The following is a 27617-nucleotide window of genomic DNA, read 5'->3' on the forward strand; positions in this document are numbered from 1 at the left end:
ATTTCTTTTTTCCTGCTGGGCCTTGGAATCGAACACAGGACCGCTCGAAGGAATTTTAGGGTTCTTGGGTTTTGTAGGGTTTAGCGGGACAACATGGCGGCGCCGGTAGTCGAGAAGCCCAAGCCGGCTGGCCTCGCCGATGTGAAGCTCTTCAATGCCTGGACGTACGAGGAGATCGAGGTACGCGCGCGCCGATCGATTGATCGATTGATCCCGAGAGCGGGATTTCGTTTCCATTCCAGGTGCACGATATTTCGCTCGAAGACTACATTTCGGCTAAGCGTGCTACGTATGTTCCACACACCGCTGGGCGCTACTCCAAGAAAAGATTCAGGAAGGCGCAGTGTCCAATTGTCGAGAGGTGTGCGATCAAAATCTCCTTTTTCGCTGTCGAGCTCTTGTGAAAATTCCTTTTTTGTGTTCCTTTCCAGGCTTACAAACTCTTTGATGATGCACGGAAGGAACAACGGAAAAAAGCTGATGGCTGGTCGCATTGTGAAGCATGCAATGGAGATCATTCACTTGCTCACGGACGCCAACCCGATCCAAATTATTGTCGATGCTATCATCAACAGGTATAGAGGTTCAAGTGAGCAGGATTCCAGGACAGTTTTGGATTTTCTCTCTTTCTCTTTGCAGTGGTCCTCGCGAAGATGCTACCCGTATTGGTTCCGCTGGTGTTATCAGGCGTCAGGCTGTGGATATCTCCCCTTTGAGGCGTGTCAATCAGGCGATTTACTTGCTCACCACTGGAGCTCGCGAGAGTGCTTTCCGTAACATCAAGACCATCGCCGAGTGCCTTGCTGACGAGCTGATGAATGCTGCAAAGGGATCGTCCAACAGGTACTTCCTACATTGTTCTAGCTCATGCTTTGAAAGAAACTAAGAGCCCCTTCTGTGCTTGTTTGCATCAGCTATGCGATCAAAAAGAAGGACGAGATCGAACGTGTTGCCAAGGCAAATCGTTGAAGAGAATTTTTTCCACCACAGGTTTATTGTTTTCACTTCGCTTGAGATTGAATCAATAGTTTAAGCGATGGTTGCACTGTACAGCTTTTTTATCTCCTCTACGTCGTCGTAGCTCCCCAAGAAAATTGGAGACCTCTCGTGGAGGTGTTTGGGGACTAGATCGAGTGCCTAGGAACATAGATTTTAGAACAAACGGGAGTTAAAAAGCTAAATTTTACCCGCTCTTTCCCTGTGAAAGCCTGACCCCCGGCTTGCTCAACGAGATAGGACATTGGAAACACCTCATAGAGAACTCTGGTAAAAAAAGAGTGAGTTAAAAAAAAAATTCCGGGGAAGCGTTCTTTCTCACCGTAATTTTCCAAAGGGGCTCTTTTTGTCAGCTGGGTACATGAAAATTCCACCGTACAAAAGTGTGCGATGGACATCAGCTACCATACTAAAGATCAAATATTCTTAAAAACTGAGAATTCGATATAAAATTTAGAGTAATCTTGCCTGCCAATGTATCTGAGCGACTTTGGTGACGAGTCATCTTTGGGGAACTTTGCATTCTCCACATATCTGTCATAAATCAAAATCTTACTTTTTAAAAAGAAAACACTAAACTTACAATCTAGTGGGCTCGTCCCAGTTCTTTGCATTGCCCTCATTCACGGAATAAATTTTTCCCTTCTTTGGTATCTGCAAAGAAAAAATCATCAATCTTGGGCATCTCACAATCATCCATTGTAATAATGAAAGGAATCATCTTTTACGAACTTACCTTAATGTCAGGATGTGTCAATATAAATTCTCCCAGGGATGGATCTAGAGTAAACCCATTCACGCCCGATCCAGTAGAAAACACGAGCTAAGAGAAGAACAAAGCATTAAACTTTGTAAGTTTGTGAAGTTCTTACCGTGCATGAGCTACCGTACATGCAATACCCAGCCGCGACCATTTCACTGCCAGGCTTGAGAACATCATCGTTGCTGCCTGCGTTGTCATGATCCAGTAGAAAAATCCCAAAAATCTGCAGCAAAACCTGGTTTTGACGATCAATCTAGTGGAAAGGGCTTACAGTTCCAATCGAAACACCACAGTCGATGTTAGACGAGCCATCCAGAGGATCAAAGACCACACAGTATCTAAGATCAGTCGAGAAAAGAATTAGCGACGTTTGAGTTATAGTTTACTTACTTGCCACGGTGAGATGCCTCCACAAAGATCGCCTCCTCCAGCTCCTCGGACACAAGAACATTCTAAGCAAAACAAAGAGCAAATCCTTAGAAAGTAGGCAAGCATGGATTTTTACTCACAGTTCTTCCACTGCTGCTAAGCGCCTTGACGAAAACATCGTTTGACAACACATCCAGCTTCTTCTGTTCTTCACCCTGTACAGGAAAATGTACGGAAAACCTTGCAATCGAATCGAAGTTTCCAATTCCAACTCACCTGGACATTGGTTTCTCCTGCAAGGCCAATCAACTTGGCCAATCCAGCCTGAAACAAAAAAGGAAAAAGATTCCCAGATTGCAATCGCTAGGAAGAAATCTGTTCGCCCACCTTGTTCACTGCCGAGCACACGAACTTACATCCGAGAACAATGTGACTGAGCAAAATGGTGAGATCGCCGCGAGCCTCGGGATGCTTGCTCTGCTCGTTGAGCACGAACCGAGTGATTGTCATGAGATCGGTGCGCTGGGCATCAGCTTGATGATCCATGCCTCCAAACTCCAATCCAGAAAAACCCAAAAATGTCCAATCCCAAAACCAAGAGAGGAAAAAAAAAAGAAAAAACTACACGAACCTCGCTCGTCAAACAAGCATCACACACCTATTTTGCCGCCCGGATATACCATCCACGTGGCGTCTCGTGGTTGCCAAGTGTGAAACAAAGCTCTTATCTGCGTTTTCTCTCCAGAAATATTGGAGCGAAACAAAAGCTTGGTCACAAGGCCATCATGATTCCACCATAGCTTTGATCTTCCACTTATTTTAAAAACCATACAAATCGCTAACTATATAGTGATCTTTGATCTTTATCATCGTTCTTTCCACAAAGTGGTGGTGATTCTGGAAAGCAAAAGAGCCACTTTCGGTGCTTGATCTCTTAATTAAAAAAGTGCCTCTTCTTCTTGTCTCCTTGTTCTTGATCCTCCAGTTCTTCGTCCTTGCTTTCCTCCTTCTCGCGGTCCTCGTAAATCGCATACCCGCCAGATCCAGCCTCGGTTTTGTTCCTTGCTCCGGCTTCATACTGAAAGAACAAACATTGATCCAGAAAAAGAAGAAAAAATTCAATTTTTTTTTGTTCTTACCATGCCTCCCACACTGCCAAGGCTCGCCTTGGCATCGTCCAATCTCCCCTTCACGTCTTCCTGCATTTTCGAGCTTGTGTAGTCACTGTCATCCATCGACTCGTTGTCCTTTCGGACACCATATCCGGAGCTTCGATCGTAATCGCCATCCTCTTGTTTCTTACTCCGCCCACCATAGCCATCTCCTTGAGTGTAGTCTTCCTCCTCTGGTTTCTTCGTTCGGTCACCATAGCTGTAGTCGTCGCTCTTCGTTCCATAACCTCCAATGTCATCGCTCTTCTTTCCATAGCCTCCAAATTCATCGCTCTTTTTTTCCGAATCGGTGCTGAACTCGTCGGAGGTTTTCCCGTAGCCTCCACCGCTGTAATCGTCGGATTTCTTGCCATATCCACTGGAGTAGTCATCGGATTTTCTCCCGTAGCCTTCACCTTCGTTGTCGTAGTCGTCAGATTTCTTTCTGCCGCCATAACCACCACCTCCACTGCCGTAGTCGTCAGATTTGGCCTTGTATCCATCCTCATTGTCGTCGTAGTTGGAAGAATTCTTGCTCCTTCCTCCTCCATAGCCGCCGCTATAGTTGTCCTCCCCTGTGGCTACGCCCTCGGTGTTGGAATCGTCGTAGTTACTCCTCCTTCCCGTGTAAGACATTGTCGCGAAACGCTGCGAAATTACCACAAGAATGTATGTAAGTTGACGACTTTAGATCAGAGAATGCTTCAACTCACCAGAGAAACTTCTGAAACTTTCGAGAGAACTATGGAAGAACTTTTCCTGGCCGATATATCCGTGAGAAGCTCGAGGGCGTCGTTTTATACTGATAGATTTGCCCGCGGATCGACGAGTAAACTCCCTATAGCCGGTTCCCAGACACAGAGCAACCGACACCTGCAAGTTCCAGCAAGCATATCTCCACGAAATGTATACGCATATACCACCCGCGCGATAAAAGCTTTACGATGTCTCTCTCGTGCTCGTGAAGGCCACCAAACGGAGTAGTGATTTTCTTAAAGGGGCCCGGCGATGACCAATTCACCCACATTCATGCATGGTAAATCTCCACCGACGCATCCATCTGGGATTATTTTTCGCGTAGAATATAGATCATACTCTGCACGAACGATACCAAGGATCATCCGTGAGTTTACTGTGCTGGACAAAGTTTCTTCCCCAAAATCTTGAGTAGAAAGGATGTTCGATCACCTTCTGTTCTTCACCCTCTACACAGGAAACCTTGGCAATCGAATCAATTCCAACAAGATTGCACCCTCTCCTGCGAGGCCAATCCAGCGTGAAAACAAGGAAAAGATTCGTCGCTTCGAAGAAATTTCTTCACCCGCCTTGTTTACTGCCGCGCACAAGAACTTACATCAAAATGATGAGATCGCCGCGCGGGATGCTCTGCTAAATTGTCATGAGACCGGTGAGTTGGACTCCAAATTCCAACCCGAAACACCAAAAAGAAATCCACGTGTTGCCAAGTGAACTCTTATCTGTGTTTTCTCTCCAGAAATATTGGAGCGAACCATCTTGATCTTCCATTTATTCTCATAGCATATAAACCAAAACCATATAGTCCTTTTTCTTTGAGCTTTATCGCCTTCTTTCTACAAAGTGGTGTGATAGCTCCTTGGAAAGCGAAATATGTCCCAGAGCTTGAAATCGTGGAGATCTCTTAGCTAAACCAGTGCTTCTTCTTTGTGACTCCTTCTTCTTGATCCTCCAGTTCTTCCACGCCGTCCTTGCGTTCCTCCTTCTCGTGGTGCTCGTAAATCGCGTACCCGCCAGATCCAGTCGCCACAGCAGCAGCAATGCCGGCCTCGGTTTTGTGCCTTATTCCATGCTCGGGATCCACTTTGGCCTCGTGAGCTTCATACTGAAAGAACAAACCATTGACCATCTTCAAGAACAAGAAGAAGAAAAGCGTTTTCCTCTTACCGCGGCATAAGCTCCAGCAACCATTCCTCCAACAATGCCAATTCTCTCGTGCCTCCTGTGCTCCTTGATGTCGTCCTCGGCATCGTCCAGTTTCTCCTTCACCGAGAACTCTTCTTCTTCCTGGTCTTTCCTTGTATAGTCACTCTCATCGTCCTTTCGGACACCATATCCGGAACCTTGATCGTAATTGCCATCCTCTTGTTTCTTACTCCGCCCACCATAGCCATCTCCTTGAGTGTAGTCTTCCTCCTCCGGTTTCTTCGGTCGGTCACCATAGCTGCTCTTCTTTCCATAGCCTCCAAATTCATCGCTCTTCTTTCCATAGCCTCCAAATTCATCGTTCTTCTCTCCGTAGCCTCCAAATTCATCGCTCTTCTTTTCCGAATCATAGTTCTCGGTGCTGAACTCGTCGGAGGTTTTCCCGTAGCCTCCACCGCTGTAATCGTCGGATTTCTTGCCATATCCACTGGAGTAGTCATCGGATTTTCTCCCGTAGCCTTCACCTTCGTTGTCGTAGTCGCCAGATTTCTTGCTGTAGCCGTCGGACTTTCTGCCGCCATAGCCACCACCTCCACTGCCGTAGTCGTCGGATTTGGCCTTGTATCCATCCTCATTGTCGTCGTAGCCGGAAGAATTCCTGCTCCTTCCTCCTCCATAGCGGCCGCTGTAGTTGTCCTCCCCGGTGGCTACGCCCTCGGTGTTGGAATCGTCGTAGTTACTCCTCCTTCCCTCGTAAGACATTGTCGCGAAACGCTGAGCAAATCCCACAAGAATGTATGTAAGTTCACGACTGTAGATCAGAGAAATCAAGCAAAAGAAATGCTTCAACTCACCAGAGAAACTTTCGAGAGAGCTTTAGAAGAACTCTGGAAGAACTTTACGAAGAAATAGATATGTTATCCGTGAGAAACTCGAGAGCGTCGCTTTATACTGATAGATTTGCCCGCGGATCGACGAGTAAACTCCTATAGCCGGTTCCCAGAGCGTCGGCGGTCCACAGAGAAACCGACACCTGCCAGTTCCCAGCAAGCATATCTCCACGAGATGTATGCGCATATACCACCATCTCTGTTGCACGACTTCGCCGATAAAAGCTTTGCAATGTCTCTCTCGAGCTCGTGAAGGCCACCAAACGGAGTGGTGATTTTTTTAAAGGGGCCCGGCGATGACCACATTCGTGCATGGTAAATCTCCACCGACGCATCCATCTCGCGATTTTTTTCGCGTAAAATATAGTTAGAATGGTCATGACTGCACGAACGATACCAGGGAATCAAATTTTCGCAATGAGACCGAGTTTATCATACCTGAGTTATATTGTCACTTTACTTGATCACTGGACAAAGATTCTCCCGCTCGCTAGTAACACCTGGACTAGAAAGAATGCTCGATCACTTTATATCCGATCCTGTAGAGCAGGCCTTTAAGAGCTTCAAGTTGAGGACTCGCACACTGCTCGGAAGAGCGACGAGTCGAGCTGATCGTAGGACCACTCGCCGTTGCACACCAGCGAGCTCGCCATCTTTCCAATCTCGTCAGAGGACTTTGCCGAGGCTCCACAGCCGAAAGCCGCGAGGAACACCTCGTCCGAGAGCTTGTCCATGTAAGGATAGTTGCGGGCCGCGTAGGAGACGACGCACGGCTTCGTCTTCACGCTCTTCACTCTCAGCCCCGGAACAAGCTCCCGCAGCAGCACCTCGAGCAGAGCATCTGTCTCGACTTTGCAGCCTGCGCCGCGGAACCACTCGAGAAACTCTTCCTCCGTGGAGACGATCTTGGGCTGCCAAGTAGTGCCTCCAATCTTGACGTATGTTCTCCCGTCTGGATACTGGATCGGAGGACATCCATACACGGAATGAAGCACCGGGTTGGACTTGAGCCGCCATATGAAGCACGGCATTCCATCCAGCCTCTTCACTTCATCGCCATCGATCTCCGCTAGCACCACTGACACGGCTCTGATCTTCACCACGAGCTGCAAGCTTTTCGGCAGAAGAAAGTTTGTGTAGGCTCCAGTGCAAATCAAGACTCTGGCAGCTAGAAAACTCGTCCCTCGTCTGGTTGAGATCTTCACACCACCACCCTCTCCAAGTCGCTCGATGCTCGTCACGGTTTCCTGGACGAGCCGGATCCCATTTTCTCTGGCGATGGCGAGCTGAGCTCTCACCATCTCTCTCGGGTTCACGTAGCCAGCACCACCGTTCTCGACCACCGCAACATCCTCGTCTCCAAATCCAAAGTAAGGAAACCGAGAGCTTGCATCGTCCGCCACCTCTGCCTCGGCACCGTTTTGGAGCCCAACCTCAAGTGATCTTGCGAGGCTATCCCCGGCACCACCGTAAAATGGAGAGACTCTGAGAAACCCGACGCGTCCGTGAAAAGAAATGCCGCTCTTGGTCTCTACTTCTGGATAGTTGGAAATGGATTTGGCCGCGAGGTGAGACCAGACGGCATCAGGATCCACAACTCGAGTGATGCGTCCCTGGTCGTAGTGAGACGAGAAAACCGTGGGAAAACTACAATTGGAGCCAGTACCTGGAGTGCTCTCGGCCTCGCCAATACCGATTATGGTGCTCGGATCCGGCGAAGACATTGAGAGATGACGACACGCTGCCGACCCGATACAGCCCAAGCCCACAACTGCGATAGAGTAGTGCTTGGCCGCCATATCCAGCATTATTAGATTAGGGCACATTTTAAAAATTTCATATTGTTTAGCTGGAGGCATAATCCAAGCTTCTCTAATGTCTTTGCTTGAGATGTAAGTTTAGCAAAAGTATAGAAAGATGAGAACCTCAAGGAAAATTTTAAGAATTGAGGTGGCTGTAGAAATAAAAGCACTAATTTAGTGGAAAAAAGTTAGCAAAGTTTAAAAAGTGAATATAATAGGTTAAGGGTAATTTAAAAGTTCATTATTTGGTGCAGAAAAAACCCATCAAAGTGTACAACACTCATCACCCAACATACATATAAAAATCGAATGTTCCAATTCAAATAACTCTTGACATTTTCCACCAAAGACTTTTGTACAAACTAGTGTAATTAACATTGATTTGGACTACTCAACCCATAGATAAATGCAAAGAACACCATGACCATACAATCCATTGGTAATCTTGTGGCATTTTAGTTTTATCTTTTTTGATATGGCATATGCAAATAACTTCAAGAGTAATTCTGCTTCTCTATTAAAGCTGGTGGATGATCCATTTGGATCTTTTACAAATTGGAGTTCAACTAGAGAAATCTGCCAGTGGGAAGGTGTAATTTGTTCTAGAAATGGTCGAGTTTTTGGTCTCCAGCTTCATTCCCTTCAATTTTCAGGCTTAGCTCTCACTTCCATTATATTAAACATACCTTCCCTTCGCACCTAATTTGCATATGGCCTACCTACATCTATTGTGACATCCTTCTAGACTAAAGCTCCTCTAATCTCATCCTTTCAATTCTCCTTTTCAAGTTAGATTAAATTTAAAATTCAATTACACTAACTTCATGTTTTAGACAGCACTTTTAAAGATCAAAACTTCTCCAGCATAATTCCATGCTTGCTAGAAGCTATAGATATATCAGGCAATCGAAATATGTCCTCCAGCCTTGATCTTCTTCAAACTCTAATGAGGGCATGCAAAATTATGAAGTTCTCAAACAATCAAGTTGGTGGAGAGCTTTTCCATGGATTTTTTGCTGTGATTGGAATTAAGCGGGAGGTTTTGGATCTTTCATCTAACCAACTAACTGGCAATTTATCTACTGTGTTCTTTATGAGATGCAAGGGCCTTAAATCTCTATATCCGTCCAATAATTGGCCTATAATGACGATTTAATAGGCCTCAGACTGGACCATAACTTGCTATCAGGGAAAATTCCAGCTGAGCTCGGGGAGTTTAGGAGAATGGTGATTTTAGATCTCCCACACAACAAGTTCCAAAAAGAGAACCACAAACTTTCTTGCTTCCTGAGCACTTTAAACCTTTCATTCAACAACTTATCGGTCTTGGATCAAAAATTTACGAGGGAAACATACACTTATGTGGGCTTCCATGCAATCACACAAAAGTTCCCAGTGATTTCCAGAGGAATGTAAAAGGTGGCGGTGATGGAGTTGGGTTTCTCATGTTCGTATTTGGATTTGGCTTTGTTGTGAGCTGCGCAATGGCCATATCTGTATGATCAAGAGAGACACTTATTACGTAAAAGTCTTTACACTCTCCGGTTACGCTTGGATCGATCGATCACGCCAAGCTCATGGAAATGGACGCAGCGTGAGCACGTAAGACGCCGTTTACTTGCTCGATTGCAGCGCGAAGCCTCGCTTGCTTGGCCCACTCCATCACCAAACTTTGAGCTTCCGTGCCCTCCACACTCTGCTCCAAAACCACCGCTGCCTCCACTAATTTGCCGTCTTTCATCAAGCTCTCCACTTGATCAAGCACGGATTCAATGCCCCCATCGTCAGGGTTGTCTTCTTTCACCTGTCCAACTCCAGTGTGTGAAAAAGAGAGGAAAGACCAAACGCAAAAGTAGATAGAGAAGCATACCTTGAGATTCGAAGCACCGCGAGCAATCAAATGTGACACTGCTCCACCTCCAGTGGAAGGAATGAGAATCAGCTCACGGAGCTTTGGCTTCGACTCCACAAACTACAAAAATAGGAATGTAAACGTAAAAAGTAAGCCATAAGGGGTCAGAAAGGAGAGATTTCTTTTATATACGTACACTGTTTTGAAGCTGTAAAGGTCTTAACGACCCTCCTTTGAGGGCCTCCTCCGGTAACGAGGAAATGGCAGCATCGATCAAAGAATCTCCTCCTCGCAAGAATTCCACCTCCTTCTCTAGAGGCTCTCCATTGAGCATGGCGTTCTCAAACGCAAACACACCCTGTGACATCCATCTATACTCAACTGGTGGCAAAATAAGGGAGTAAAAAAACAGAACCGAGGGCTGAGGAGGGTTGATTTCGTACCATTACCATAGCAAGCTTCCTCAGTATATAGCTCTTTTCCAAGTCGCTACCACTGAGGCCTAAAGCCTCTACCTGAAAACTCAAACAAAGTCAAGTTGTGACTTCCTCCTTTGGAAGAAAAGTATCACCTGGCGTTTGAGCTCTGTAATTTCATTCACAAGACGAAGTTTATCCTTGCCAGCTTCCTCACTTTGTTTGGATTTCGCGTTGGCACTAGCCTCTTCTTTCTATGCCCACCAACGGACGGAGGATGAGCACAAAAAGAAAAAGAAAAAGCTATCGACACCAACCAGAGTTTTGATCTCCTCTTGCAGCTTTGACGCAATCATGTCGGCTTGAGACTTCAATTCTGACGCGTGCTTGGCTGTTTCATTCTCAAGCTCCTGTAACACACTGTAATTCTGGCTGGTGAAAAACGAAGAAAGAGCAATACCTTTTCCAGTTGCTTAGCACGAGCTTCACTGTCCGATGCCTTTGTTTGAGCTTCTTTTAATTCTTGCTCATACTTGGCCTGAAAACCATTGTGAGCAGCTACAGCTTGAAAGGCCAGAGATCGTACCTCGATCTGCTTCAAGTGATCCTCGTAGGCCTTCTCCACCTCGGCCTTCACATCCCTTGGAGCCTCCTCGTGTGCCCTTGGTTCGTGTTTGGTAGCCTAGAAAAGCATCACTCATGCTTAGAAGAAGCAGCAAACAGAGAAGACTTCCTACCAATGCTCGCTGCTCCTGGGAAAAGTCATAGTATTCCTTCGCGACTGTGGCTCCCATCAAACAAATCGATCCCAGGAGGAACTTGTCGATGCCATCCAGCGGCTTCTTGGGCATGAAAGACGCAGTAGACAAGTGCCGCGCGGCCCGGCATGGATTGGATGAGCCCCTCAGTCCGATCGGCTACACAATCAAGAATTCCATCCCTGTCAACGCAGCCCCGATCGATCGACCAGTAATCCATCCACATACCAGGAATTGTTGCGCGTTGCCGCCACCGACGATCGCTGCTCGCCTCCAGCCGCGCGCGACGAGAGCGCTCATCGCAAACTAGGGTAGCCTGCGACCTGGCATAGCTAAAATAGGGCAAGCACACCTTCGTCTGTTTCATGTGAAAATTTCGCGGTGAAAATTTTCCACCTTACTTGGAAGGGGCAAATTTGTCACAATCTTTGCTTTCCAAGATGGGGGCAGTTACCAGGGAAGTTGCCAACCATCTTGGGCCGTCCATTGGGTCAGATCGACGGACAGCATCAGCCTGCCGTTCAGCCCTTTAGGTCTGGCTGTACGCGGCGCATCGCCGCCGTCCAAGGCGGGAGACCGACGGCCACGATTCGCCCCAGACCTATCCTTACGACCTGGCTTTGGCTCGACGGTCCTGATAAGACGGCCCAAACTGGAAACCGAGGGTTTCCGAGAGTTTAGGGTTTGAGGGCGATCGATCGATCGAATGCCACACGCCGCTCGACGCCGCTTGCGCGGATCTATGCCGCCGTGTTCTTCTCGCGGCCGACGCCTCACATTTTGGTACGCTCCCAGATTTTGATTCCCCCCCTTTCTCCTTCTCTGAGCTCTTGTAAGATTTCCCTCGGAATTTTTCTCCTCTCTCCCCTCTCGCTGCTCCTCCTGTATGTATAGAGTGGTGGAGCTCTCTTTCTCGTGTACAGCCGCTGTAAATACTAGTCCCTCGAAGAGCAAGCTGGATTTCTATCCCCCCCGGAGCCTCGGCAATGCCGAGCAAATCCTAGAGAGTTTGGGAGAGATGAACGAGCGGTGGCGCGTCCGGTCGGGGATCCATGTAGATAGCAAAGTCAACGAAGAGTTAGTGTGTCCCAAGCCCAGAAGGCCGGCTACCGTGGTCTCTTGCTTCTCTCCGGAGCCTCTCAAGCCCCATCCTTCCACTCGAATGCACTGCGGGTACGATGGAGGAACTTTCTCTTCTTCTCTCTCGTCCTTGGTGCTAACTCTTCTCTTGTTTTTTCTTTCGTTTCTAGTGACGGGGATGTGGGCTTTGAGATCCTTGACATTTTTCTGAGGAAGGTAAGCGAAGATTGGTTTGTTCGATCTAGAGAGTTGGGCTTGGTCGCTGACACACAGCTCTGGTTTTGTTTCTCTATGCCAGGCCTCCTCCGGGGAATCATCAAATTTTTGTTGTTCTCCACCATATTTTTGTGGCTCGCCACCGAGCCGAGCAGGCAACCCACTTATACATGATGTACAGTTTACACACCAGCGCAGCAACGCCGCCGCCACCGCGGCCGCGTCTCCTCTGATATGCTCCCAGCAGCAAAAGAGTGTCCGCGAGCCGGCCCGAGCGTCCAAGCCTCCGGTCCGAGTGGAAGGATTCGTTCCATCCGGTCCGGACTCGAGGAGCGTCTCGGCGCTGGCATAGTGGGGGAGCTGCGCGTTATTTTTCCTCTTCGTCCTCAAATTTTCCATCGCCCAAGTTACTACTTCAGGCAAGCTGGTGATTTTGGCAAAGTTCTTTCGTTTTCATCTCTCCTCCTCCATCGTCACAACTCACAAGGAGGTTGTATACTTTTTTCTCTCGTAAGCTGGCGAGAGAGATCTTGCGCTGCTGCTAGCACAGGTGTTTCAACCAAATAAGAACGAGGATCATCGTTCCAGCGAAAGCAAGCACTCTCCTCCGGCAAAGAGCCTCGGATTATCATCGTCATCGTCTCTTTTCTCCATTTGGTTTCGTCGCCCCTCTTCTCTTGTACACAAGAAATCTAGTGAGTGCCTCTCCTTCTCCCTTCTCGATTCTCGATCGGTTAAGTCGGTTGAGAACAAGAAAAAATTTTCCCCTTTCCCCTTCGCTTCTCGGCAGAGCCTGTTGTACATATATATTTCAAGCTGATCCCCTTGTAAACTTTTGTAATCTTTGAAATAGTTTTTCCAATCAATCAAAAAGCTTTGGTGTACTTTGAAAAAGAAGGAATTGGTTGGAGGAGGCGCGATGGATTCGTGTGCGCCGACGCGTCCCGCGTGTGTTGTCTTTGTCGGGAATCATACCTTCCCCCTTTGACCAGACCAGTCAACCTTTGACCAGAAAAGTCAAAGGAGCCCTAATTTCTGCTCAAGAACCCTAGAAACTCGTCGTTCTCGTAGCTGTTGGCCATGAGGACGTACGCCGGGGATCCTCGATCGTCGAGCGCCAGGAGCCCCTCAAACGCGATCTTCCCGACGCGCACATTGCCCCATTTCCTACACGAGCTCAACAGCGACGTCCACAGCCTTACATTGCCCCCGTGCGGCATCTCCTCCACCATCGCCATGGCCTCGCCCAGCTGATTCGCGCGCCCCAGCACATCCACCATGCAGTTGTAGTGCTCCACGCTGGGATCCACCCCGAACCGCGGCGATCGCATCAGCGCAAAGTAGAATCTGGCTCGATCCACGAGGCCCGCGTGGCCGCAGGCCGAGAGGATCGAGAGGAACGTCACTCCATCCGGGCGGACTCCACTGTTCTTGGCGCCCATGTCGTCGAAGAGCTGGAAGCAGCGATCGAAGTCCCCCTGATCGGCGTACCCGGCGATGAGAGCGTTCCAGGCGACGAGATCGCGGCGGGGCATGGAATCAAACACCCGGCGTGCCTCGCCCATGCTGCCACACTTGGCGTAGAAATCCAGCACGCACGTCTCCAGGATCGAGTGCGCGGCCAGATCGTCCCGCGCCGCGATCTCCTCGTGGAGCTTCCGCCCCCGCTCCAGATCCGCCAGCGCTCCACACGCCTTGAGCGCCGCGATGTAAGCGCCCGAGTCGGGCACCAACCCGGCGTCCTCGCGCATCGTACGAAAGAGACGCAGCGCGAGCCCGGCGTCGCCATTTTCGGCATATGCCAGCACCATGGTCGCCCACGTCACCACGTTGCGGTCTACCATGGCGTCGAATATCCGCCGCGCGTCTGCCGCGGTGCCGCACTTGCCGTACATATCGATGAGCGCGTTGGCCACGAAGACGCTGGACTGGAATCCGTCGCTGGCAGCTCGAGCGTGGAGGTAGAAGCCCCTCTCGAGCGCTCCAGCTTTGAAAACTCTGGTTTTTCTTCCAGCGATCTTGAGCTTAGTGCTACCATCTTCGATCATTCTGGAGCTACCATCGCTGTTATCCTGAATCTCGGTGCTACCATCGTTGTTACCATCTTTGATCTTGGTGCCACCCTCGCTGCTGGTGCTACCATCTACGACATCTAAGAGCTTTCCATCTTCTCTCGACGCGAAGCTCGCGCAAGCCTTGATCGCAGCGGTGTAGCTCCGACCATCCGGCCGGAATCCCTCACTTTCCATCCGCTGGAAGAGATCCAGCGCCTCCTGACCATCGCCACTCTCGGCGTATCCCATCATCAGCGTGTTCCACGAGATCACGCAGTGGCAGCTCCGATCAAACACCCTCCTCGCGTCGGCCATGCTCGAGCACTTCCCATACATGTCCACCAGCGTATTCGCGACGTAGACGTTGGATTCCAGCCCATAGCAGCACGCCTGCGAGTGTAGAGCCATCCCTCTCTCCAGGAGCTTGCTCTTGACATTGTCCTCGCCAATCTGGCGATCCTCCTCTTCCAGTGCCAGGATCGCGCAAGCTCGCAGTGCCGCCACGAAAGTCCGGCCATCCGGTCGAAATCCCTCGTCTAGCATCCGCTGGAAGAGCTCGAGCGCGACGCGAGGCTCGCCGCAATCGGCGTAGCCGGCGATGATCGCGTTCCAGGACACCACCGTGGAGGAGCGCGCAGTGGCAGTGATCTCGAAGAGTTGCCGAGCTTCGCCGACGCTACCACACTTGGCGTACATGTCGATCAGGGTGTTCACCACGAAAATATTTGCCATCTCTCGCGAATCACTGAGCTCGCGGTGGATTGTCCGCCCGGCTTCCAGATATCTGGAGCTGCTGCACAGCTTGAGCGCTGCCAGAGTGATTGGCACGCTGGGCGTGGCTCCATCCCTCCTGATTCTCTCATAGATCTTCAACGCATCGGTAGAACTTCCCTGGAAAGAATGGAGTCTTTGATGATTTCCACTCTAGAATCGCGCATTACCTTCTTGGTTCCTCCTCCCGCGGACTGTGCGCATTCCCTGCTGTGGAGAGCTGGCGATAATCTCGCGAGCAGCAGCATGAGTGGCGCTTTCCCGCATTCTTCCTCTTCCCCAGCTTAAGATTTTCTAGGGCACAAATATTCGAGTATATTCTAGAACAATAGAATATTTTGCGAACCTAAAAGGATTTTTTTTGTCAGATAGAATAATATTTATGCTGTACTTAAAGGTAAAGCATTAATAATTTAAAGTCTTCCCACCACCTTGAATTATATTTCCTCAATACACATTACATTCCCTTGTGATCACCACCCAGAGACCCATAGGTGATCCCAAAAGCCCTCAACACAATCTCTACCCGGCCGTACCACCTCTCTCCATCTCACATACGGTGTACCAAATGGATCGTTGTACGGCAAGAGGGAATGGAGCATATTCCCCGTGATTGTTTCCTCATATCTGGTCCATCACAAGCAGCTTCACTTGCACCACAACAACACTTCCATCAGTGTGACTGCCCACTCAATTGTGGAGGTTCTAGTTCTCTAAATATTCTATGATCTTTCCAGCAAGCTCTTTCACCTGTTGAGTGGTGCATGTGGACTCCTTAGTGAGATATCATGAGGAGCTTGTGGAAATGCATTGCAAATTTGTAATTACACATGAAGTGAAATATCTCTGGAATTTTTTAAAATTACTTTTGATATTTACAAAGATGGCCTCCTTCACACCTTTCTTCTTGATTTTTTATTTTTTATTTTTTTTTTGTTTTTCATATAATCTGAACTCTATATACTGATAACAAGAATTACAAGTTCTCAAATCAATAGTTTTGTGACAACACAACAAGCGTTTTTGAAAGATTGGTGCTAATTTAATGATGTTTAAAGAGATTTCTTAACTCTGCCAATCTGAACTCTATGTACTGACACAAGAATTATAAATTCTCAGATCAATAGTGAAGATTGGTGCTAACTCATAATTTCATCATTTGATGAAGTTTAGAAGAATTTCTTGAGATTTTCCACATTGTGTGAAAAAGGTCTTTTGATCATTACAAGTGGATTTTGTCACAACCTAAAAAACACAATTTAGCTCTATATCATTTCCATATGGCTTTTGACCAAGTTTCAGGAAAAGGTTTAGCACAAGTTTCAGGATTTTTTGTTTGGTGAGATATTCCTTTCTTTCATGATTTTTGGTGCTGTAGAGACTATTAGCTTAATAAATATTCTATTACAAATGAAAACTAAATTATCCTAAAACATCACTTTATTTTAAAATAATTTTTCATAAGCCACAGCTTAAGTCATTTTACAACAGTCTCAGCTAATCACAGCAGTTATAGAATTTTATAGCAAATTGTGTTGAGGGCTTTTGGGATCATCTATGTAGTGCAGAGGGATGAGCTCTTGTCTTTGGGTTGGCTACGGAATCACTAGAGAATATAATCAGTATTGAGGGACTTGGAAAGTAAAAAAATAAAATATTCTTGCCATACCTTTTTTTACTTTTTCTATTTACTTTTTATATTTTTAACTCTTTAACTGTAAAAAAGGAAGTGGTTAAAGAGGCATGGCTTACAAACTGAAAGAGATAAACAAAGGACTCAAAGTGGAATAACATTGGAAGCATCCCACCATGAGTGTATGAAGTGTTGACATATTTCGAGCTTGACATATCTAGGGCTGGACATATTGGGGCCTGGAGATGTGAAACCACATACCATATACTTGATCTAATATTTTTATTAGTGGTAAAAACTTAATCAAGGAGAAAAGAAAATCTACATATATGAATGGAATTATATTCCATTTATATTTTCGTTGGATATAACAAGATTTTACTTATATTTTCTTTGGATATAACCAGATTTAAAATATGTTATATTACAACTGACTAACCATAGAGAATAATTTCACAACCTAAGAGAAGAGCCTTGGATTTCCTTCAATTATATATTTCTTCTAAACATGTAACTTCAAAATGGGGCATAGAAGTTTATACATATTTTATATGTAGTGTTAAAGCTTGAAAGCTTATCTGTATAGTAGGCAAGTTCTGCATTTTAGAAAAAATAAACTAATGCCTCTTCTGCAAAGGCAATGTTGTAAACCATTAGCAAACACCTAGCTTTAATTAGTTTTGAACTCTTACCTAGAAGTCAAGTGGAATCTCTAAAATGGGAGTTGAGCAAGCAATACGTACAAATGCATGCTGTTCTGTTTCATATCTTTTGCACATGGGCCCATGTGAGGTTGATTTGATGCCTAGGTGGCACCCCTTGTAACATCAGACACTTATGTAATTCTAGATGACAAACAAGAGAGGTTCAAAGTTCCTACTAGAGTGTGTTGCCATTATGCTCATGCTTGTCAATTTTTGCTATATAAGGCTGTGGTTGGGCTTTTCAAAAAAACATCGATTCAATATTATTGATGGGGGTTTTTACTTTGGAATATCATTTATGGGTAGCCGTTTCCACTCTGTAGATGGAACAAAGCTGGGAAATATTAGGCATAATAGAGCAAGGATTACTACAAGGCAAGGTCAAGGAGGCTTGGCTCTGATCAAGAAATAAAGAAGCTTTGTTAATGCAACAATAGTCCCCATTTTTTATCTGCTCCTAATAAATATCTCAATTCCAATCCAGCTTAGTCCTTTTTCATCCCTAATATACATAGAGATTGTCAGCTTGAAATGATAAATAAATTTTTTAAAATAATGTATTTCATACCTTTTGCATGGGTCTAGATTTCTCTGATTGTGATGTCAGTTTTTAGGGCTTAGTAGGTTCAAAATTCCCACTAGAATGTGATCCAATGATCAATTTACAATATGAAGGCCAGCTCACCTACAAGGAACTTTGTGCTCTTGCATTTAGGGGGAGTAGGAGGTGGAGGTGCGTTGACAAGCACCACACTACCAGCTTCTGAGAGGACTCTAAACTTCAGCTCACAGGAGACATGGATGTGAAGGAGCTGGATGGCCTTGTGGCCACACTCCATCTAGCATTATTATCTCCTTGGATGACAGATCCCTCTTGCTTGAGATTTAAATTGTTTCACTATATCAGTCTTTAGATCTTTCTTGATGTAAGCTACCTTGAATATAAATTCTAAACTTTGAATATGTTTAAAAATTCAATACTTGTGTTTTAGCTTGTTGATTTGGGGACAAATGTTAGCCCGAGATTATGTCTAGGAGAGTGGAGTTAAAGTTATGCCACAATTTCCTTTTTGCAGGGCAAATGCTTAAAATCAAGGACCATTGTTGAATTTACAAGAATTTTCCCACTTTAACTTGTAGATTAGTTATAAACACAAGTATATATTGATTTATAAATGCTTTGACATGGAATTTTAGTTTTGAAACAGGTTTTACATGGTACTTAGTAGAGAAGTATGAGAGTACCATATGATGGTTTCATCCAGCCCTAGTAGGCAAAACCATACCATACAAATTAGCTTTTGTGGGGAACATTGCTACTTGAACATTACAACATCAGGAATGACATTCTAGTTTCTTGAGTATCTTTGACATTTGAAGCTTTGCTAAAACTTGGTGGATAGGACAATTCTTCACCTCAGTGCCTGATGATCAAGCACTGCTAAATGCTGCAGAAGCTGGTGCAACATCACTCCTTCTAGTTGGAGTATCAGCATCGTTGTTGTATGGCCGGGAACAACTACCCCAGAACTGTGAGAACAATTTCTTCTGCATGAGTCAAAGTGGAAATGCAAGTACATCTCAGAATGTGCCAAGGAATCAAATATTAGTAATATCTATTTACCTTTAATAAACATGTCTAACTAATTGCTTGGTCTTTGAATAATGCTCGCAACTTCCTCAATATATACTACACTCCCTCATGATTCCATAGCCAGCACCCAGAGCCAAGAGCTCGTCCCTCTGCACCTCATACGTGATCCCAAAAGCCCTCAACACAATCTCTACCGCGCCGTACCACCGCTCTCGATCCAAAAGCTCGTAGAAGATAGACTCCCCCATCTCACGCACAGCGTTTACCATATCCCCAAACGGATACACGTTGCTGGAGGACGGCATGGAGCATATCCCCCCGCGATCTTCCCCCCATATCTGGTTCATCACCAGCAGCTGCACTCGCACCACGACGCTCCCCGTCAGTGTGACCGCCCACGCAAAGGGCTCGTTGACGCGAACCTCGCGGAGGTTCAAGTTCCGTACATATTCTATGATCGTTCCGATGAGCTCTCTCACCTCAGCCACCGTGAGCCTGTCGTAGTAGGCCCTGCGCAGGAAGAGGCCCAGGCGTGGCGGCGGCGCGAGGATCCCCCTGGTGAAGAACACAAGAGATATCGATATCATCAGGAGAAACACAGAACGTCGATGGAGATGCATTGCGAGTGAGAATGGATCGATTGATCGCTTACCTCTGATTTATATACGTACGCAAGCCCGTCCATGCTCAGTCCGTCCCAATGTAGACTTTTCTGCTTTCCTTCCATTTTTTATTTCTAGATGTACTATCCTTCGAGGTGGGGCACCAGAAGTTTTTTACCATTGTGCCAGGATCAAGCATCTGGGCATCGATCTTAACAAAGAGAGAAAAATACGAAGGTTAAGTGACAAAGCTCCAACGCTTGCCTGACTTTGAGCTATATATTCAAAGTTCCGCTTTGAGAAGGAAATAAACTACCACCTTTCCTGTCAAGGCAATCCATTAGCGAACAAAGAAACCATAGAAAAATGGGAGCTTACCTTACTACTCGGCCTCTGAGTCGGAGCTGGATTCTCCAGCGTTTGCGCCTTTCGCCTTGTCCGCCTCCTCCACGCCTGGCTCTTTCACCGCCTTGTCCTTCTTTTGCTTCTTCTTTTCTTTCTTCTTTAGCCTCTTTGCCCTCCTCTTGGCCGTTCGCTCCTCGGCCTCTTTGAGCCGGGCTTCGCGACGAATCGCAAACTCCGTCTGCTCCTTCTTCCTCTGATAATCCGCCTCCATCCGCGCCAGGCGATCCTGCTCCCTGCGTCTCATCTGCCGGTACTGCGCAGGCCGAAATATCGATACTCTGGGGCCAAAAACAAAGAAAAATCGCGCTTACCTGGTGGAAATCTCCCGAGCCAGACCCAGCGGAGCTCCCAGATGTGTTGCTGATGCGCACGGGAACTTGCTCCGTGATCCGCCGGAGCTTAATCTCGAGGTCTTCGTCCTCGGCCGGGATCTCTGGGATCGCCGGCTCCGAGGCTGGGACCAGCGCCTTGCCATCGCCCCTAGTGCTGGCGAGAGTCACTACCTGGGTGTTGCCCTCTGTGTAGGTCTGGGACGTCGTGTACCGCGGCATTCGCCCAAGAACCCTAAAATCCCCAAACGAAAAAAGGTCACGGTTTCGAATCCCAATAAAAAAGTAGAATCGCTAATGAATATACTTAAGCTGGACTTAGAACAAGTATATCCCACAGACTTCTATTTCTCGTGGGTCATGAAAGAAGGTCCAGGGAAGGTGAGAAGTGGGACCAAATACTTTGACAAACTTTTGAATAGCTGTAGAAGAGATCTTTCTAGTGGACATGACAAGTTTCCTCATGGACTATTTAAACAGGTTTGAGTGAAGAGAAAAGGTAGTCTAGTGCATGATCATGCTTTTGAATTGCTATCTCTTGATCGTCTTGTTTGCCATTTTCGCGGCAGCAGAGGCAAATTCATCCAAGAGTGACTCCAGCGTGCTCTTAAGACTGAAGAGCTCTGTGCATGATCCATACAAGGTACTTTCGAGCTGGGGATCTAATCGGAGTGTTTGCAAGTGGGAGGGCGTGAGTTGCTCAAAGAAAGATCGAGTTTCTGGTCTTTATCTCCAGAATTTGACACTCTCAGGTTCTATTCTATCTTTTATGATCCAGGAATTGCCTTTTCTCCGCCAGCTTCATGTCTCGAGAAGCAGCTTCAAAGACGAGCTTATTGCCAACACGAAATCAAATATGTCATGCTTGCTGGAATGGATGGATCTTTCTGGCAACCAAAACATGTCTTCCAGTTTTAATCTAGTCCAAGAGCTCCTGATGGGCTGCAAGAATTTAAAGGTCTTCAACTTATCAGGCAATCATCTTGGTGGAGGGTTTCATCACATTGACTCTAAATTTTCAATTGGTGACAAGTTGGAAGTGCTGGATCTCTCAGATAACAAGTTGGGTTTCAATCTTCCTTCCTCTTTTTTCCTTAGATGCAGGAGCTTAAAATCTCTAGATCTTTCCACCAATAGCTTTACAGGAGAGATTCCAGAGACACTATTCAGAAGGTGTACTGCTTTGGAGCAAATTTCATTGGCTCACAACAATTTCTCCAGTTATCTTCCTTCACTTATTTCTCTGCCATATCTAAAGATCATTGATGCCAGCTACAATGCCTTCAAAGGTCAGGTCCCTGCATTCAGGACAAATCTCAGGCATCTAAATCTCAGCTCCAATAGTTTTACTATCACCAGCAATGAAACTTGTCCATTGACATCAAAACTGGAGAGCTTGATTTTGGTGAACAACGAACTGAATGGACGAGTGCTGGACACCCTGAAGCTTTGCAATGCCTTGAAGATGTTGGATCTAAGTTTCAACTCAGTGACTGGACAGATACCAGAGGATATTTGTGACATTCTTCCCAAGCTTGAATACTTTCTTGCATGGGTGAACAGCCTTGAAGGGGGCATTCCATCAAATCTTATGGCGTGCAACAACCTGACAATGATCATTCTCAGCTACAACAATCTTGAAGGAAACATCCCTGCAGAGCTAGTCTCTAGCTTGATCAAGCTCCAGTGGTTAAGCTTGAGCAACAACAAGCTAATTGGAGAGATTCCTTCATTGGAAAATGCAAAAGAGATGCTTGTCTTGCAACTGAGCAACAATTCATTACAAGGGAAAGTTCCAAGCAGGATGGGCATGCAAGTGATAGAGCTCCGAAAAAACAAGCTCACTGGAAACATTCCTCCTATTTTAGGATTCACTGGGAAGACATTTGTGAAAGCAACTCTCGGCAGCTTGAAAACAGCCATAGACACTGAAGCAGGGATTTGCATGGACACCACCTTTGCTATACAGGGCATCAGCTTGGACAAAATGAAAGAGCTTTTAAAAATTAAAAGTGGAGGATGCTTTCCTAATGTAAATTTGCTTCCAGCTCTCACTTATGGATACAACATCAGTAGTCCTCTTCATATTGATATTTCACATAACAATCTTTATGGAGAGATTCCATCCCAGTTGAGCGAAATGCAAGACTTACAATACCTCAACTTTGGGCACAATGATATATCAGGGGTAATACCAGCAGCACTAGGAGTGCTTAAGAATATGGCAGTTTTGGATCTTTCTCATAACAACTTGCAAGGGGAGATTCCATATACATTTTTATTACTTTCTTCCTTATCAGCATTGAACCTTTGCTGCAATAACTTATCTGGGATTATTCCACAAGGTGGTCAACTGACAACACTTAAACCAAGTAGTTTTGAAGGAAATGAATATCTATGCGGCTTTCCTCTTAGTGCTTGTAGACCACCAAATTCTCTTGATAATATTGACAACAGTAATATCGGAGGTGGCAAAGTCGGGATTGTTCTGATTGCTTCTGGCTTTGGAATGTTTGGATTTGTTTTGAGCTTTACAATTGTTATTTTTGTTGACATGAGGAAAAAGCTGGTATACCGAACATTATTTAGAATCTTCTAAAGTAGAACAAATAATAATATTCTAATATGATTTTTATGTTTTGAGAGTTTTTATGGACTAAGCATAACTTTCACACATCATATTATCATAAGCAAATTCCTTTAGTTGTTACAACACAAACAACTCTTATTCTTCTATACTAATTAGAGAAGCTTAATGAAAATTCTAAACTATCAATTTTTCACATTTACTTTCAAAATTATAATGCCCTACAAAATTTGGACATATTCATGGACCTTAACACAGAATCTAATCAACATTTGGATTTGGATTGGGAACCCGCCCCATGTAACAGCACTCTAATGGGCGCACAACCCCTTTACATTACCACCTAAACTTGTGTAACTCAATCTTACAGATAATCTAGATGTTTGTTCCAACCCAATGTTTCAATATAGAAAAATTTAATGTTCATTTTACTCCAATCCATCCACTATGACTGTAATTTTGGATCCATCCATTATAGATGTATATTTATCATACATACCCAAAAAGGTGGGATCTTGTTGAAGATATACTACCTAAATCAATAAAAATATATCCAGAGTTAATTCACCACTACTAGAGGCTTACTCATGTTAACACCTTGATCTAGGCAAGAAAATTCAAAAACCTTAGCTCAAGGAATGAGTGGAAGAGGGATGGGTATGGCTATGCATCAATTAAAAGAAATATTCTACCAGATACACTTAGTTAATTCAAATTCAAATAATTATAAAGTAACTATATTATCTTTCTGGGCCGCCAGATCCAGCCAATGGCACTATCAAAGGGTTATTGACTTAACCATGTCTTATCAAATAATTGCACTGATGTTTGCTTTTAGCAATAGGAGATAGTCAATTGCCTAATACAAGAAAGGAATGCGTTGGGACACATGTCATATGTAAAGTGTTGATTGGATTAGTGAAGAAGGCACTATGAGGAATGCATATGCTTGATGATGTGGCAAAAACTAAGAAAGGCATTATCTCCATCAATTTACTATTGACTTTGATTCTTGCTCCATGTATTGTTTGTAGCACTGAAAGAAATTTTTGAATTAAGTCTAATGAACAAACAAAAAGGCTTGGATATTAAGCTGTGAGTGCATGGAGAGAGCTAATATTCTTTATGGCTCTGAGTAATATTAATTTTATATATTTATTCATATTAAACACATATAATTAAATAATGCTTTTTCTAAATTAATAATAACTATTCTTAGTAATAGTTCTTTTTATACTAGTATTCTTAAGATCTTAGTATTCTGAATTTTCTTATATCCCAAGTAAACATACCATGCATTAACATCTAATTAATAAATATATTTTTAGTACTTCTTCTATATTAGTGTTCTTAAATTCTTTATACTCATATTATTGGCTTATACTTTGCAGCTAATATATTTAAAAATTATTTATTCTTAGCAATTCATTTTTTACTTTTTTCTGGGTTGGGTATTAGTTTTCTTAAAATCTATGTTCTAAATATATTCATATTTCCAAGAGCATGGTCTATATTGTATTGTGTGTGTGTGTGTGTATGTATATATATATATATATATATATATATATATATATATATATATATATACAGAAGTTTTGCACAGTCCAACATTTGATGAGAAAAACTAGTACAAGTATAACATAGTTTATAAGAAACTATAGTATAGTTTATAATATTTACAACAAACCCTTTATAAAAACAAATTGTATAATATGAATTATTATTCATGGTATTTCTTTTTCAGAGGTGAGCTTTCGAAACATCTGGAGAGCCCACTCGCATCTCTGCCGCTGGCCAAAGCTCTGCCGCCATAACTCTGTCAAACACAGCCTTTGCCGATTCCACGCACCCAAACTTCTCATACATGTTGATAGCTGTATTTCCAGCAACACGGTCGGAGCCACTCACTGCCTCTAATAAACATCTGCTCCTGTGTAAGGCTCGAGTAAGCACTGGTTAAGGCTTTCACCAACACGAACTTGTTAGAAGCGATTCCGTCCTGAAGAGAAAAAATGCTACTGTCTGATGCCCATTCTGAGCATACCTCGTGATGATCCTTCTTCCTTGCCTGCTGCCTGGTTGGAGTAGCCTCTTTTCCTCCGTTTTCTCAACCTCTGCTGCCATTTGAATCACCTGGAAGTAAGAAATATGAGATTCCCACAACAATCTGTGAGAGGAAATTTGTTGACCTTTACTGATGCAAGCTTCTTGAGAGCCTTTTGCAATGTTTGGATTTCTTACTGGATTGACCCAACAATCTTGTCAACTTCAGGCCCCTGGTGATTCTCTTTAGCGTAGTCTATTGTTATCACCAGTGACATCTGTATTGGAAGCTTCACTAGTTAGCATAGCAAAAAGCCATATCTAATACATAGCTTAGAACCTTTTGTCCAGTATTTTACTGAGGACTTTAGCCTGGAAACACAAGTAAGCGACCACATTATGCAATCCAATGAATGTGCTCATCTAATGCCCATGATATGCTCATCATATGATACTAATAGTCGACATCAAGGATTAACCTATACAAGCAAGATCAGATTATATAGGCTTAAGGACATTTAATTAGCATCTAGCTAACCTCTTTATGATGTAAGTGGGGATTCCAATGCATGGATGACATTGCCACAGTGGTTGACGGGAGCGAACAAAATGCCATATCCTGCCCTTGCAAAGGAATGAAGCTTTGGCAGGGAAATGTCATCACAGCCAAGTGGATGCCCTCCTGCTGCAAGATTATGACAGTAAATGGATCCTGGAATAGAACTCCAAAGCGTGGCCCAGGAGAAATGGGACAAGGTTTGTTTGTTTGTCATGGAGCTTCAAATTGTCACAGAAGGGCGCTGGGGATGAGAATCCTCACTGGCACCAGCAAAGGTATAAAATAATCCCGAACTTAACACTACTTGGAAACATACACTGTGCCGAGCTATCGTCAGTCGCGATTTTCAACGAACTTCTTCGCTAGTTTCCAACTAGTTTCCTTCGATGACAAAAACAAAAGATGACATTGATTCATCCATACGCGATCGATCGAAGCTCAGCTCACACTTCTGGGTGGCGGTGGCATGGCGGACGTGGCAGCCGCAGCGGCCGAACGATGCCCAAAAAAGTGATGCCTACGGTGGAGATGCTGCTGCTGCTGCTGTTCCTGGACGGACGAGATGTAGTTGTGGACCTCCTTGGCCACCATTTGCTTGAGCATCGACGCCAGCGCCTTGTTACTCTCGATCCGGGCATCGATCGGCTCGGGCAAGATTGGGGGCGCCAATACCTGCGCCACTGCTGCCCTAATCGCGGCATTGACGAGATCCATGGCCTCGTCCGCGCGCAAGAAGCCGCTGGGAGGAGCCCAAGCAGGGGACTCCTCTGCGCGGGCTCTAGGGCTAGGGGCAGGAATCGAGCCGGTGACCGCTACACCGGTGTCGCGGACAGGATTCGAGCCCCGGACCCTGGCGTCGGTGTTGGAAGGATTCGAACCTGGGAGAGAGAGCGATAAGCAAACGGTGTCGCTCGTCGAGCGCGTAGATGGAGGAGCTGGAGCTGGATCCACGGGCTTCGTGTAGCTCGAGAACGCGGAGGATCGCGACGCGATGTCGAAGGAAATGAGGTTGGGCCGCTTGGATGATCCATCCTCCGCCGCCGCGTCGACGCTTGCGCGCTTCCTGCTAGAAATCGCGGGAGTGGCCACGCCTGCCTCGTCCTCTTCTTCCTCCTCCTCCTCCTCCTCGCTGCGATCGGGGCGGCGGTCTTCCTCGTGCTCGTCGTCCTCGTGCTGGATCTGCTGCTGGTGGAGCGATCGCCGGCGCAGCGTCGAATTCCAGTGGTTTTTGATCGCATTGTCGGTGCGGCCGGGGAGGAGCCGCGCGATCGTCGCCCACTTGTTGCCGTGCTGCGCGTGCGCCTCGATGATGATCGCGTCCTCGGCGCAAGAAAAGGGCTTGTGCTCCACCTGGGGGCTCAGCTGATTGCACCAGCGCAGCCGGCACGATTTGCCCGATCGCCCGGGAACCCCCTTGCTGATGAGCGACCAGTTCCTCGCCCCATACTTCTGGATGAGCTTCTGGAGATTGGCGTCCTCCTCCGGGCTCCACGGCCCCCTGACCTTGTCGATGGATCGATCCACCGCCGATTCCATCACCCAATCACAAAATGCAGGCAGTTTCGTCGATCGCCCACCCGCCTCCCCCCTCCACTCTCTCGCAGCTCGCGCAGCTCTCGCGAGCTTTAGGGTTCTTCGCTCGGCCCAACTACCATAGCTTAAAATGGACGACGGATGGGCCGTTCCGTACCAACAATCGTGGCCGTCAGTTTTGGGCCAGGTGGTCCGCCTTTGTTGGTTTTGGGCCGTTGGAGGCCGTTAAGGAGGGCAACGCCGATCCAACGGTGTAGTCCGCGTCGACTTTATTCGCCGGCGGATTTATATAACGACCGGCCGGTCCAGGAGACAGCTGGCGCGCATACGTGTCACAAATCTGGCGGGGGATGGGCTTGCCAGTTCACGTGAATGGGACTTGGAAGCGGTTGAGAGGAAATAGTCTACACTTCCATATGGTCTCTCTTGTTTGATTGACCAAACAAACAACACCTATCATATTAGACAGTGGTACGGACGAGATAAGGTAACTACGTGTGTGATTCCTCGTCGCTCCCCTCCTTTGAGAGGAGTAAAAAATTTCTATCGCTTCGTCTTTAAGTAGTGGACTGTGGGCACCACGTCAGCGACCACGCGTAATTGTGAAA

General features: G+C 45.9%; 11 protein-coding genes across 12 annotated transcripts; 3 read left to right on the top strand and 8 right to left on the bottom strand.

The window, feature by feature from the left end:
• Positions 1-46: 46 nt before the first annotated feature.
• On the top strand, positions 47-1050 carry LOC9657332 (40S ribosomal protein S5). Its single transcript, XM_002980772.2, has 5 exons — positions 47-180; positions 243-361; positions 432-575; positions 640-843; positions 915-1050. The coding sequence occupies exons 1-5, from the start codon at positions 94-96 to the stop codon at positions 967-969; spliced, it is 609 nt and encodes a 202-aa protein (XP_002980818.1). The 5' UTR covers positions 47-93; the 3' UTR covers positions 970-1050.
• LOC9656993 (fructose-1,6-bisphosphatase, cytosolic) lies at positions 983-2824 on the bottom strand. Its single transcript, XM_024685802.1, has 12 exons — positions 2516-2824; positions 2405-2452; positions 2269-2343; positions 2150-2211; positions 2031-2097; positions 1869-1982; positions 1733-1819; positions 1580-1650; positions 1465-1530; positions 1319-1405; positions 1188-1263; positions 983-1137 (listed from the first exon to the last, which is right to left on the bottom strand). Exons 1-12 carry the CDS (start codon positions 2672-2674, stop codon positions 1030-1032), a joined length of 1020 nt encoding a protein of 339 aa, XP_024541570.1. The 5' UTR covers positions 2675-2824; the 3' UTR covers positions 983-1029.
• Positions 2825-2917: 93 nt separating this feature from the next.
• LOC9657333 (glycine-rich RNA-binding protein 3, mitochondrial) lies at positions 2918-4058 on the bottom strand. The gene is made up of 3 exons (XM_002980860.2): positions 3993-4058; positions 3268-3927; positions 2918-3206 (listed from the first exon to the last, which is right to left on the bottom strand). Exons 2-3 carry the CDS (start codon positions 3913-3915, stop codon positions 3063-3065), a joined length of 792 nt encoding a protein of 263 aa, XP_002980906.1. The 5' UTR covers positions 3916-3927; positions 3993-4058; the 3' UTR covers positions 2918-3062.
• A 721-nt stretch (positions 4059-4779) lies between these two features.
• Positions 4780-6125, bottom strand: LOC9657334 (TATA-binding protein-associated factor 2N). The gene is made up of 3 exons (XM_002980861.2): positions 6036-6125; positions 5203-5955; positions 4780-5140 (listed from the first exon to the last, which is right to left on the bottom strand). Exons 2-3 carry the CDS (start codon positions 5941-5943, stop codon positions 4940-4942), a joined length of 942 nt encoding a protein of 313 aa, XP_002980907.2. The 5' UTR covers positions 5944-5955; positions 6036-6125; the 3' UTR covers positions 4780-4939.
• Positions 6126-6210: 85 nt separating this feature from the next.
• LOC9657335 (peroxisomal sarcosine oxidase) lies at positions 6211-7871 on the bottom strand. The gene is made up of 2 exons (XM_002980862.2): positions 6510-7871; positions 6211-6453 (listed from the first exon to the last, which is right to left on the bottom strand). Exon 1 carries the CDS (start codon positions 7868-7870, stop codon positions 6635-6637), a length of 1236 nt encoding a protein of 411 aa, XP_002980908.1. The 5' UTR covers position 7871; the 3' UTR covers positions 6211-6453; positions 6510-6634.
• Positions 7872-9366: 1495 nt separating this feature from the next.
• On the bottom strand, positions 9367-11239 carry LOC9657336. The gene is made up of 10 exons (XM_024685940.1): positions 11128-11239; positions 10879-11058; positions 10728-10823; positions 10602-10679; positions 10459-10551; positions 10297-10395; positions 10169-10240; positions 9922-10083; positions 9744-9845; positions 9367-9677 (listed from the first exon to the last, which is right to left on the bottom strand). Exons 1-10 carry the CDS (start codon positions 11197-11199, stop codon positions 9438-9440), a joined length of 1194 nt encoding a protein of 397 aa, XP_024541708.1. The 5' UTR covers positions 11200-11239; the 3' UTR covers positions 9367-9437.
• A 319-nt stretch (positions 11240-11558) lies between these two features.
• LOC9657337 lies at positions 11559-13079 on the top strand. Its single transcript, XM_002980773.2, has 3 exons — positions 11559-12072; positions 12150-12195; positions 12278-13079. The coding sequence occupies exons 1-3, from the start codon at positions 11786-11788 to the stop codon at positions 12545-12547; spliced, it is 603 nt and encodes a 200-aa protein (XP_002980819.2). The 5' UTR covers positions 11559-11785; the 3' UTR covers positions 12548-13079.
• Positions 13016-19678, bottom strand: LOC112350139 (pentatricopeptide repeat-containing protein At5g16860-like). The gene is made up of 6 exons (XM_024685818.1): positions 19623-19678; positions 19054-19506; positions 18774-18887; positions 15547-15647; positions 15191-15303; positions 13016-15140 (listed from the first exon to the last, which is right to left on the bottom strand). Exons 1-6 carry the CDS (start codon positions 19676-19678, stop codon positions 13224-13226), a joined length of 2754 nt encoding a protein of 917 aa, XP_024541586.1. The 3' UTR covers positions 13016-13223.
• Positions 18954-20525, bottom strand: LOC9656994 (PRKR-interacting protein 1 homolog). 2 transcript variants are annotated; one of them, XM_024685934.1, is made up of 4 exons: positions 20270-20525; positions 19932-20211; positions 19604-19872; positions 18954-19506 (listed from the first exon to the last, which is right to left on the bottom strand). In XM_024685934.1, the coding sequence occupies exons 1-2, from the start codon at positions 20507-20509 to the stop codon at positions 19936-19938; spliced, it is 516 nt and encodes a 171-aa protein (XP_024541702.1). In that variant the 5' UTR covers positions 20510-20525; the 3' UTR covers positions 18954-19506; positions 19604-19872; positions 19932-19935. The 2 variants fall into 2 exon arrangements, with proteins under 2 accessions (XP_024541702.1, XP_024541701.1); XM_024685933.1 differs by having other exon boundaries at positions 19604-19877.
• Positions 20526-20804: 279 nt separating this feature from the next.
• On the top strand, positions 20805-22886 carry LOC9657338 (serine/threonine-protein kinase BRI1-like 2). Its single transcript, XM_002980774.2, has one exon. It carries the CDS (start codon positions 20805-20807, stop codon positions 22884-22886), a length of 2082 nt encoding a protein of 693 aa, XP_002980820.2.
• Positions 22887-25641: 2755 nt separating this feature from the next.
• Positions 25642-27598, bottom strand: LOC9656995 (transcription factor MYB44). Its single transcript, XM_024685853.1, has one exon. It carries the CDS (start codon positions 27010-27012, stop codon positions 25915-25917), a length of 1098 nt encoding a protein of 365 aa, XP_024541621.1. The 5' UTR covers positions 27013-27598; the 3' UTR covers positions 25642-25914.
• Positions 27599-27617: the final 19 nt, after the last annotated feature.

Source organism: Selaginella moellendorffii, unplaced genomic scaffold (genome assembly GCF_000143415.4).
Source record: "Selaginella moellendorffii unplaced genomic scaffold, v1.0 SELMOscaffold_46, whole genome shotgun sequence".
Lineage (NCBI taxonomy): Eukaryota > Viridiplantae > Streptophyta > Lycopodiopsida > Selaginellales > Selaginellaceae > Selaginella > Selaginella moellendorffii.

What these genes read in the sequence shown, in the direction of transcription:
- LOC9656994 (XM_024685934.1), bottom strand. Translation starts at nt 20,509, where the DNA reads ATGCCGCGGTACACGACGTCCCAGACCTACACAGAGGGCAACACCCAG. An exon ending in GCTCGGGAGATTTCCACCAG is followed by an intron (nt 20,212 to 20,269) that starts GTAAGCGCGATT and finishes CGGCCTGCGCAG; the next exon opens with TACCGGCAGATGAGACGCAG.
- LOC9657334 (XM_002980861.2), bottom strand. Translation starts at nt 5,943, where the DNA reads ATGTCTTACGAGGGAAGGAGGAGTAACTACGACGATTCCAACACCGAG. An exon ending in TTGCTGGAGCTTATGCCGCG is followed by an intron (nt 5,141 to 5,202) that starts GTAAGAGGAAAA and finishes TTGTTCTTTCAG; the next exon opens with TATGAAGCTCACGAGGCCAA.
- LOC9657337 (XM_002980773.2), top strand. Translation starts at nt 11,786, where the DNA reads ATGTATAGAGTGGTGGAGCTCTCTTTCTCGTGTACAGCCGCTGTAAAT. An exon ending in TCCACTCGAATGCACTGCGG is followed by an intron (nt 12,073 to 12,149) that starts GTACGATGGAGG and finishes TTTCGTTTCTAG; the next exon opens with TGACGGGGATGTGGGCTTTG. An exon ending in TTGACATTTTTCTGAGGAAG is followed by an intron (nt 12,196 to 12,277) that starts GTAAGCGAAGAT and finishes TCTCTATGCCAG; the next exon opens with GCCTCCTCCGGGGAATCATC.
- LOC9657333 (XM_002980860.2), bottom strand. Translation starts at nt 3,915, where the DNA reads ATGTCTTACACGGGAAGGAGGAGTAACTACGACGATTCCAACACCGAG. An exon ending in TTGGCAGTGTGGGAGGCATG is followed by an intron (nt 3,207 to 3,267) that starts GTAAGAACAAAA and finishes TTGTTCTTTCAG; the next exon opens with TATGAAGCCGGAGCAAGGAA.
- LOC9656995 (XM_024685853.1), bottom strand. Translation starts at nt 27,012, where the DNA reads ATGGAATCGGCGGTGGATCGATCCATCGACAAGGTCAGGGGGCCGTGG.
- LOC9657335 (XM_002980862.2), bottom strand. Translation starts at nt 7,870, where the DNA reads ATGGCGGCCAAGCACTACTCTATCGCAGTTGTGGGCTTGGGCTGTATC.
- LOC9656993 (XM_024685802.1), bottom strand. Translation starts at nt 2,674, where the DNA reads ATGGATCATCAAGCTGATGCCCAGCGCACCGATCTCATGACAATCACT. An exon ending in CAGGAGAAACCAATGTCCAG is followed by an intron (nt 2,344 to 2,404) that starts GTGAGTTGGAAT and finishes TTTCCTGTACAG; the next exon opens with GGTGAAGAACAGAAGAAGCT. An exon ending in AGCCCCTTTGGAAAATTACG is followed by an intron (nt 1,264 to 1,318) that starts GTGAGAAAGAAC and finishes TTTTTTTACCAG; the next exon opens with AGTTCTCTATGAGGTGTTTC.
- LOC112350139 (XM_024685818.1), bottom strand. Translation starts at nt 19,678, where the DNA reads ATGGAAGGAAAGCAGAAAAGTCTACATTGGGACGGACTGAGCATGGAC. An exon ending in CTGAGCATGGACGGGCTTGC is followed by an intron (nt 19,507 to 19,622) that starts GTACGTATATAA and finishes GTTCTTCACCAG; the next exon opens with GGGGATCCTCGCGCCGCCGC. An exon ending in CTTGATCATCAGGCACTGAG is followed by an intron (nt 15,648 to 18,773) that starts GTGAAGAATTGT and finishes GTGATGGACCAG; the next exon opens with ATATGAGGAAACAATCACGG.
- LOC9657338 (XM_002980774.2), top strand. Translation starts at nt 20,805, where the DNA reads ATGCTTTTGAATTGCTATCTCTTGATCGTCTTGTTTGCCATTTTCGCG.
- LOC9657336 (XM_024685940.1), bottom strand. Translation starts at nt 11,199, where the DNA reads ATGAGCGCTCTCGTCGCGCGCGGCTGGAGGCGAGCAGCGATCGTCGGT. An exon ending in CCCAGGAGCAGCGAGCATTG is followed by an intron (nt 10,824 to 10,878) that starts GTAGGAAGTCTT and finishes ATGCTTTTCTAG; the next exon opens with GCTACCAAACACGAACCAAG. An exon ending in TTACAGAGCTCAAACGCCAG is followed by an intron (nt 10,241 to 10,296) that starts GTGATACTTTTC and finishes TTGAGTTTTCAG; the next exon opens with GTAGAGGCTTTAGGCCTCAG.
- LOC9657332 (XM_002980772.2), top strand. Translation starts at nt 94, where the DNA reads ATGGCGGCGCCGGTAGTCGAGAAGCCCAAGCCGGCTGGCCTCGCCGAT. An exon ending in CAGTGTCCAATTGTCGAGAG is followed by an intron (nt 362 to 431) that starts GTGTGCGATCAA and finishes GTTCCTTTCCAG; the next exon opens with GCTTACAAACTCTTTGATGA. An exon ending in GCAAAGGGATCGTCCAACAG is followed by an intron (nt 844 to 914) that starts GTACTTCCTACA and finishes TGTTTGCATCAG; the next exon opens with CTATGCGATCAAAAAGAAGG.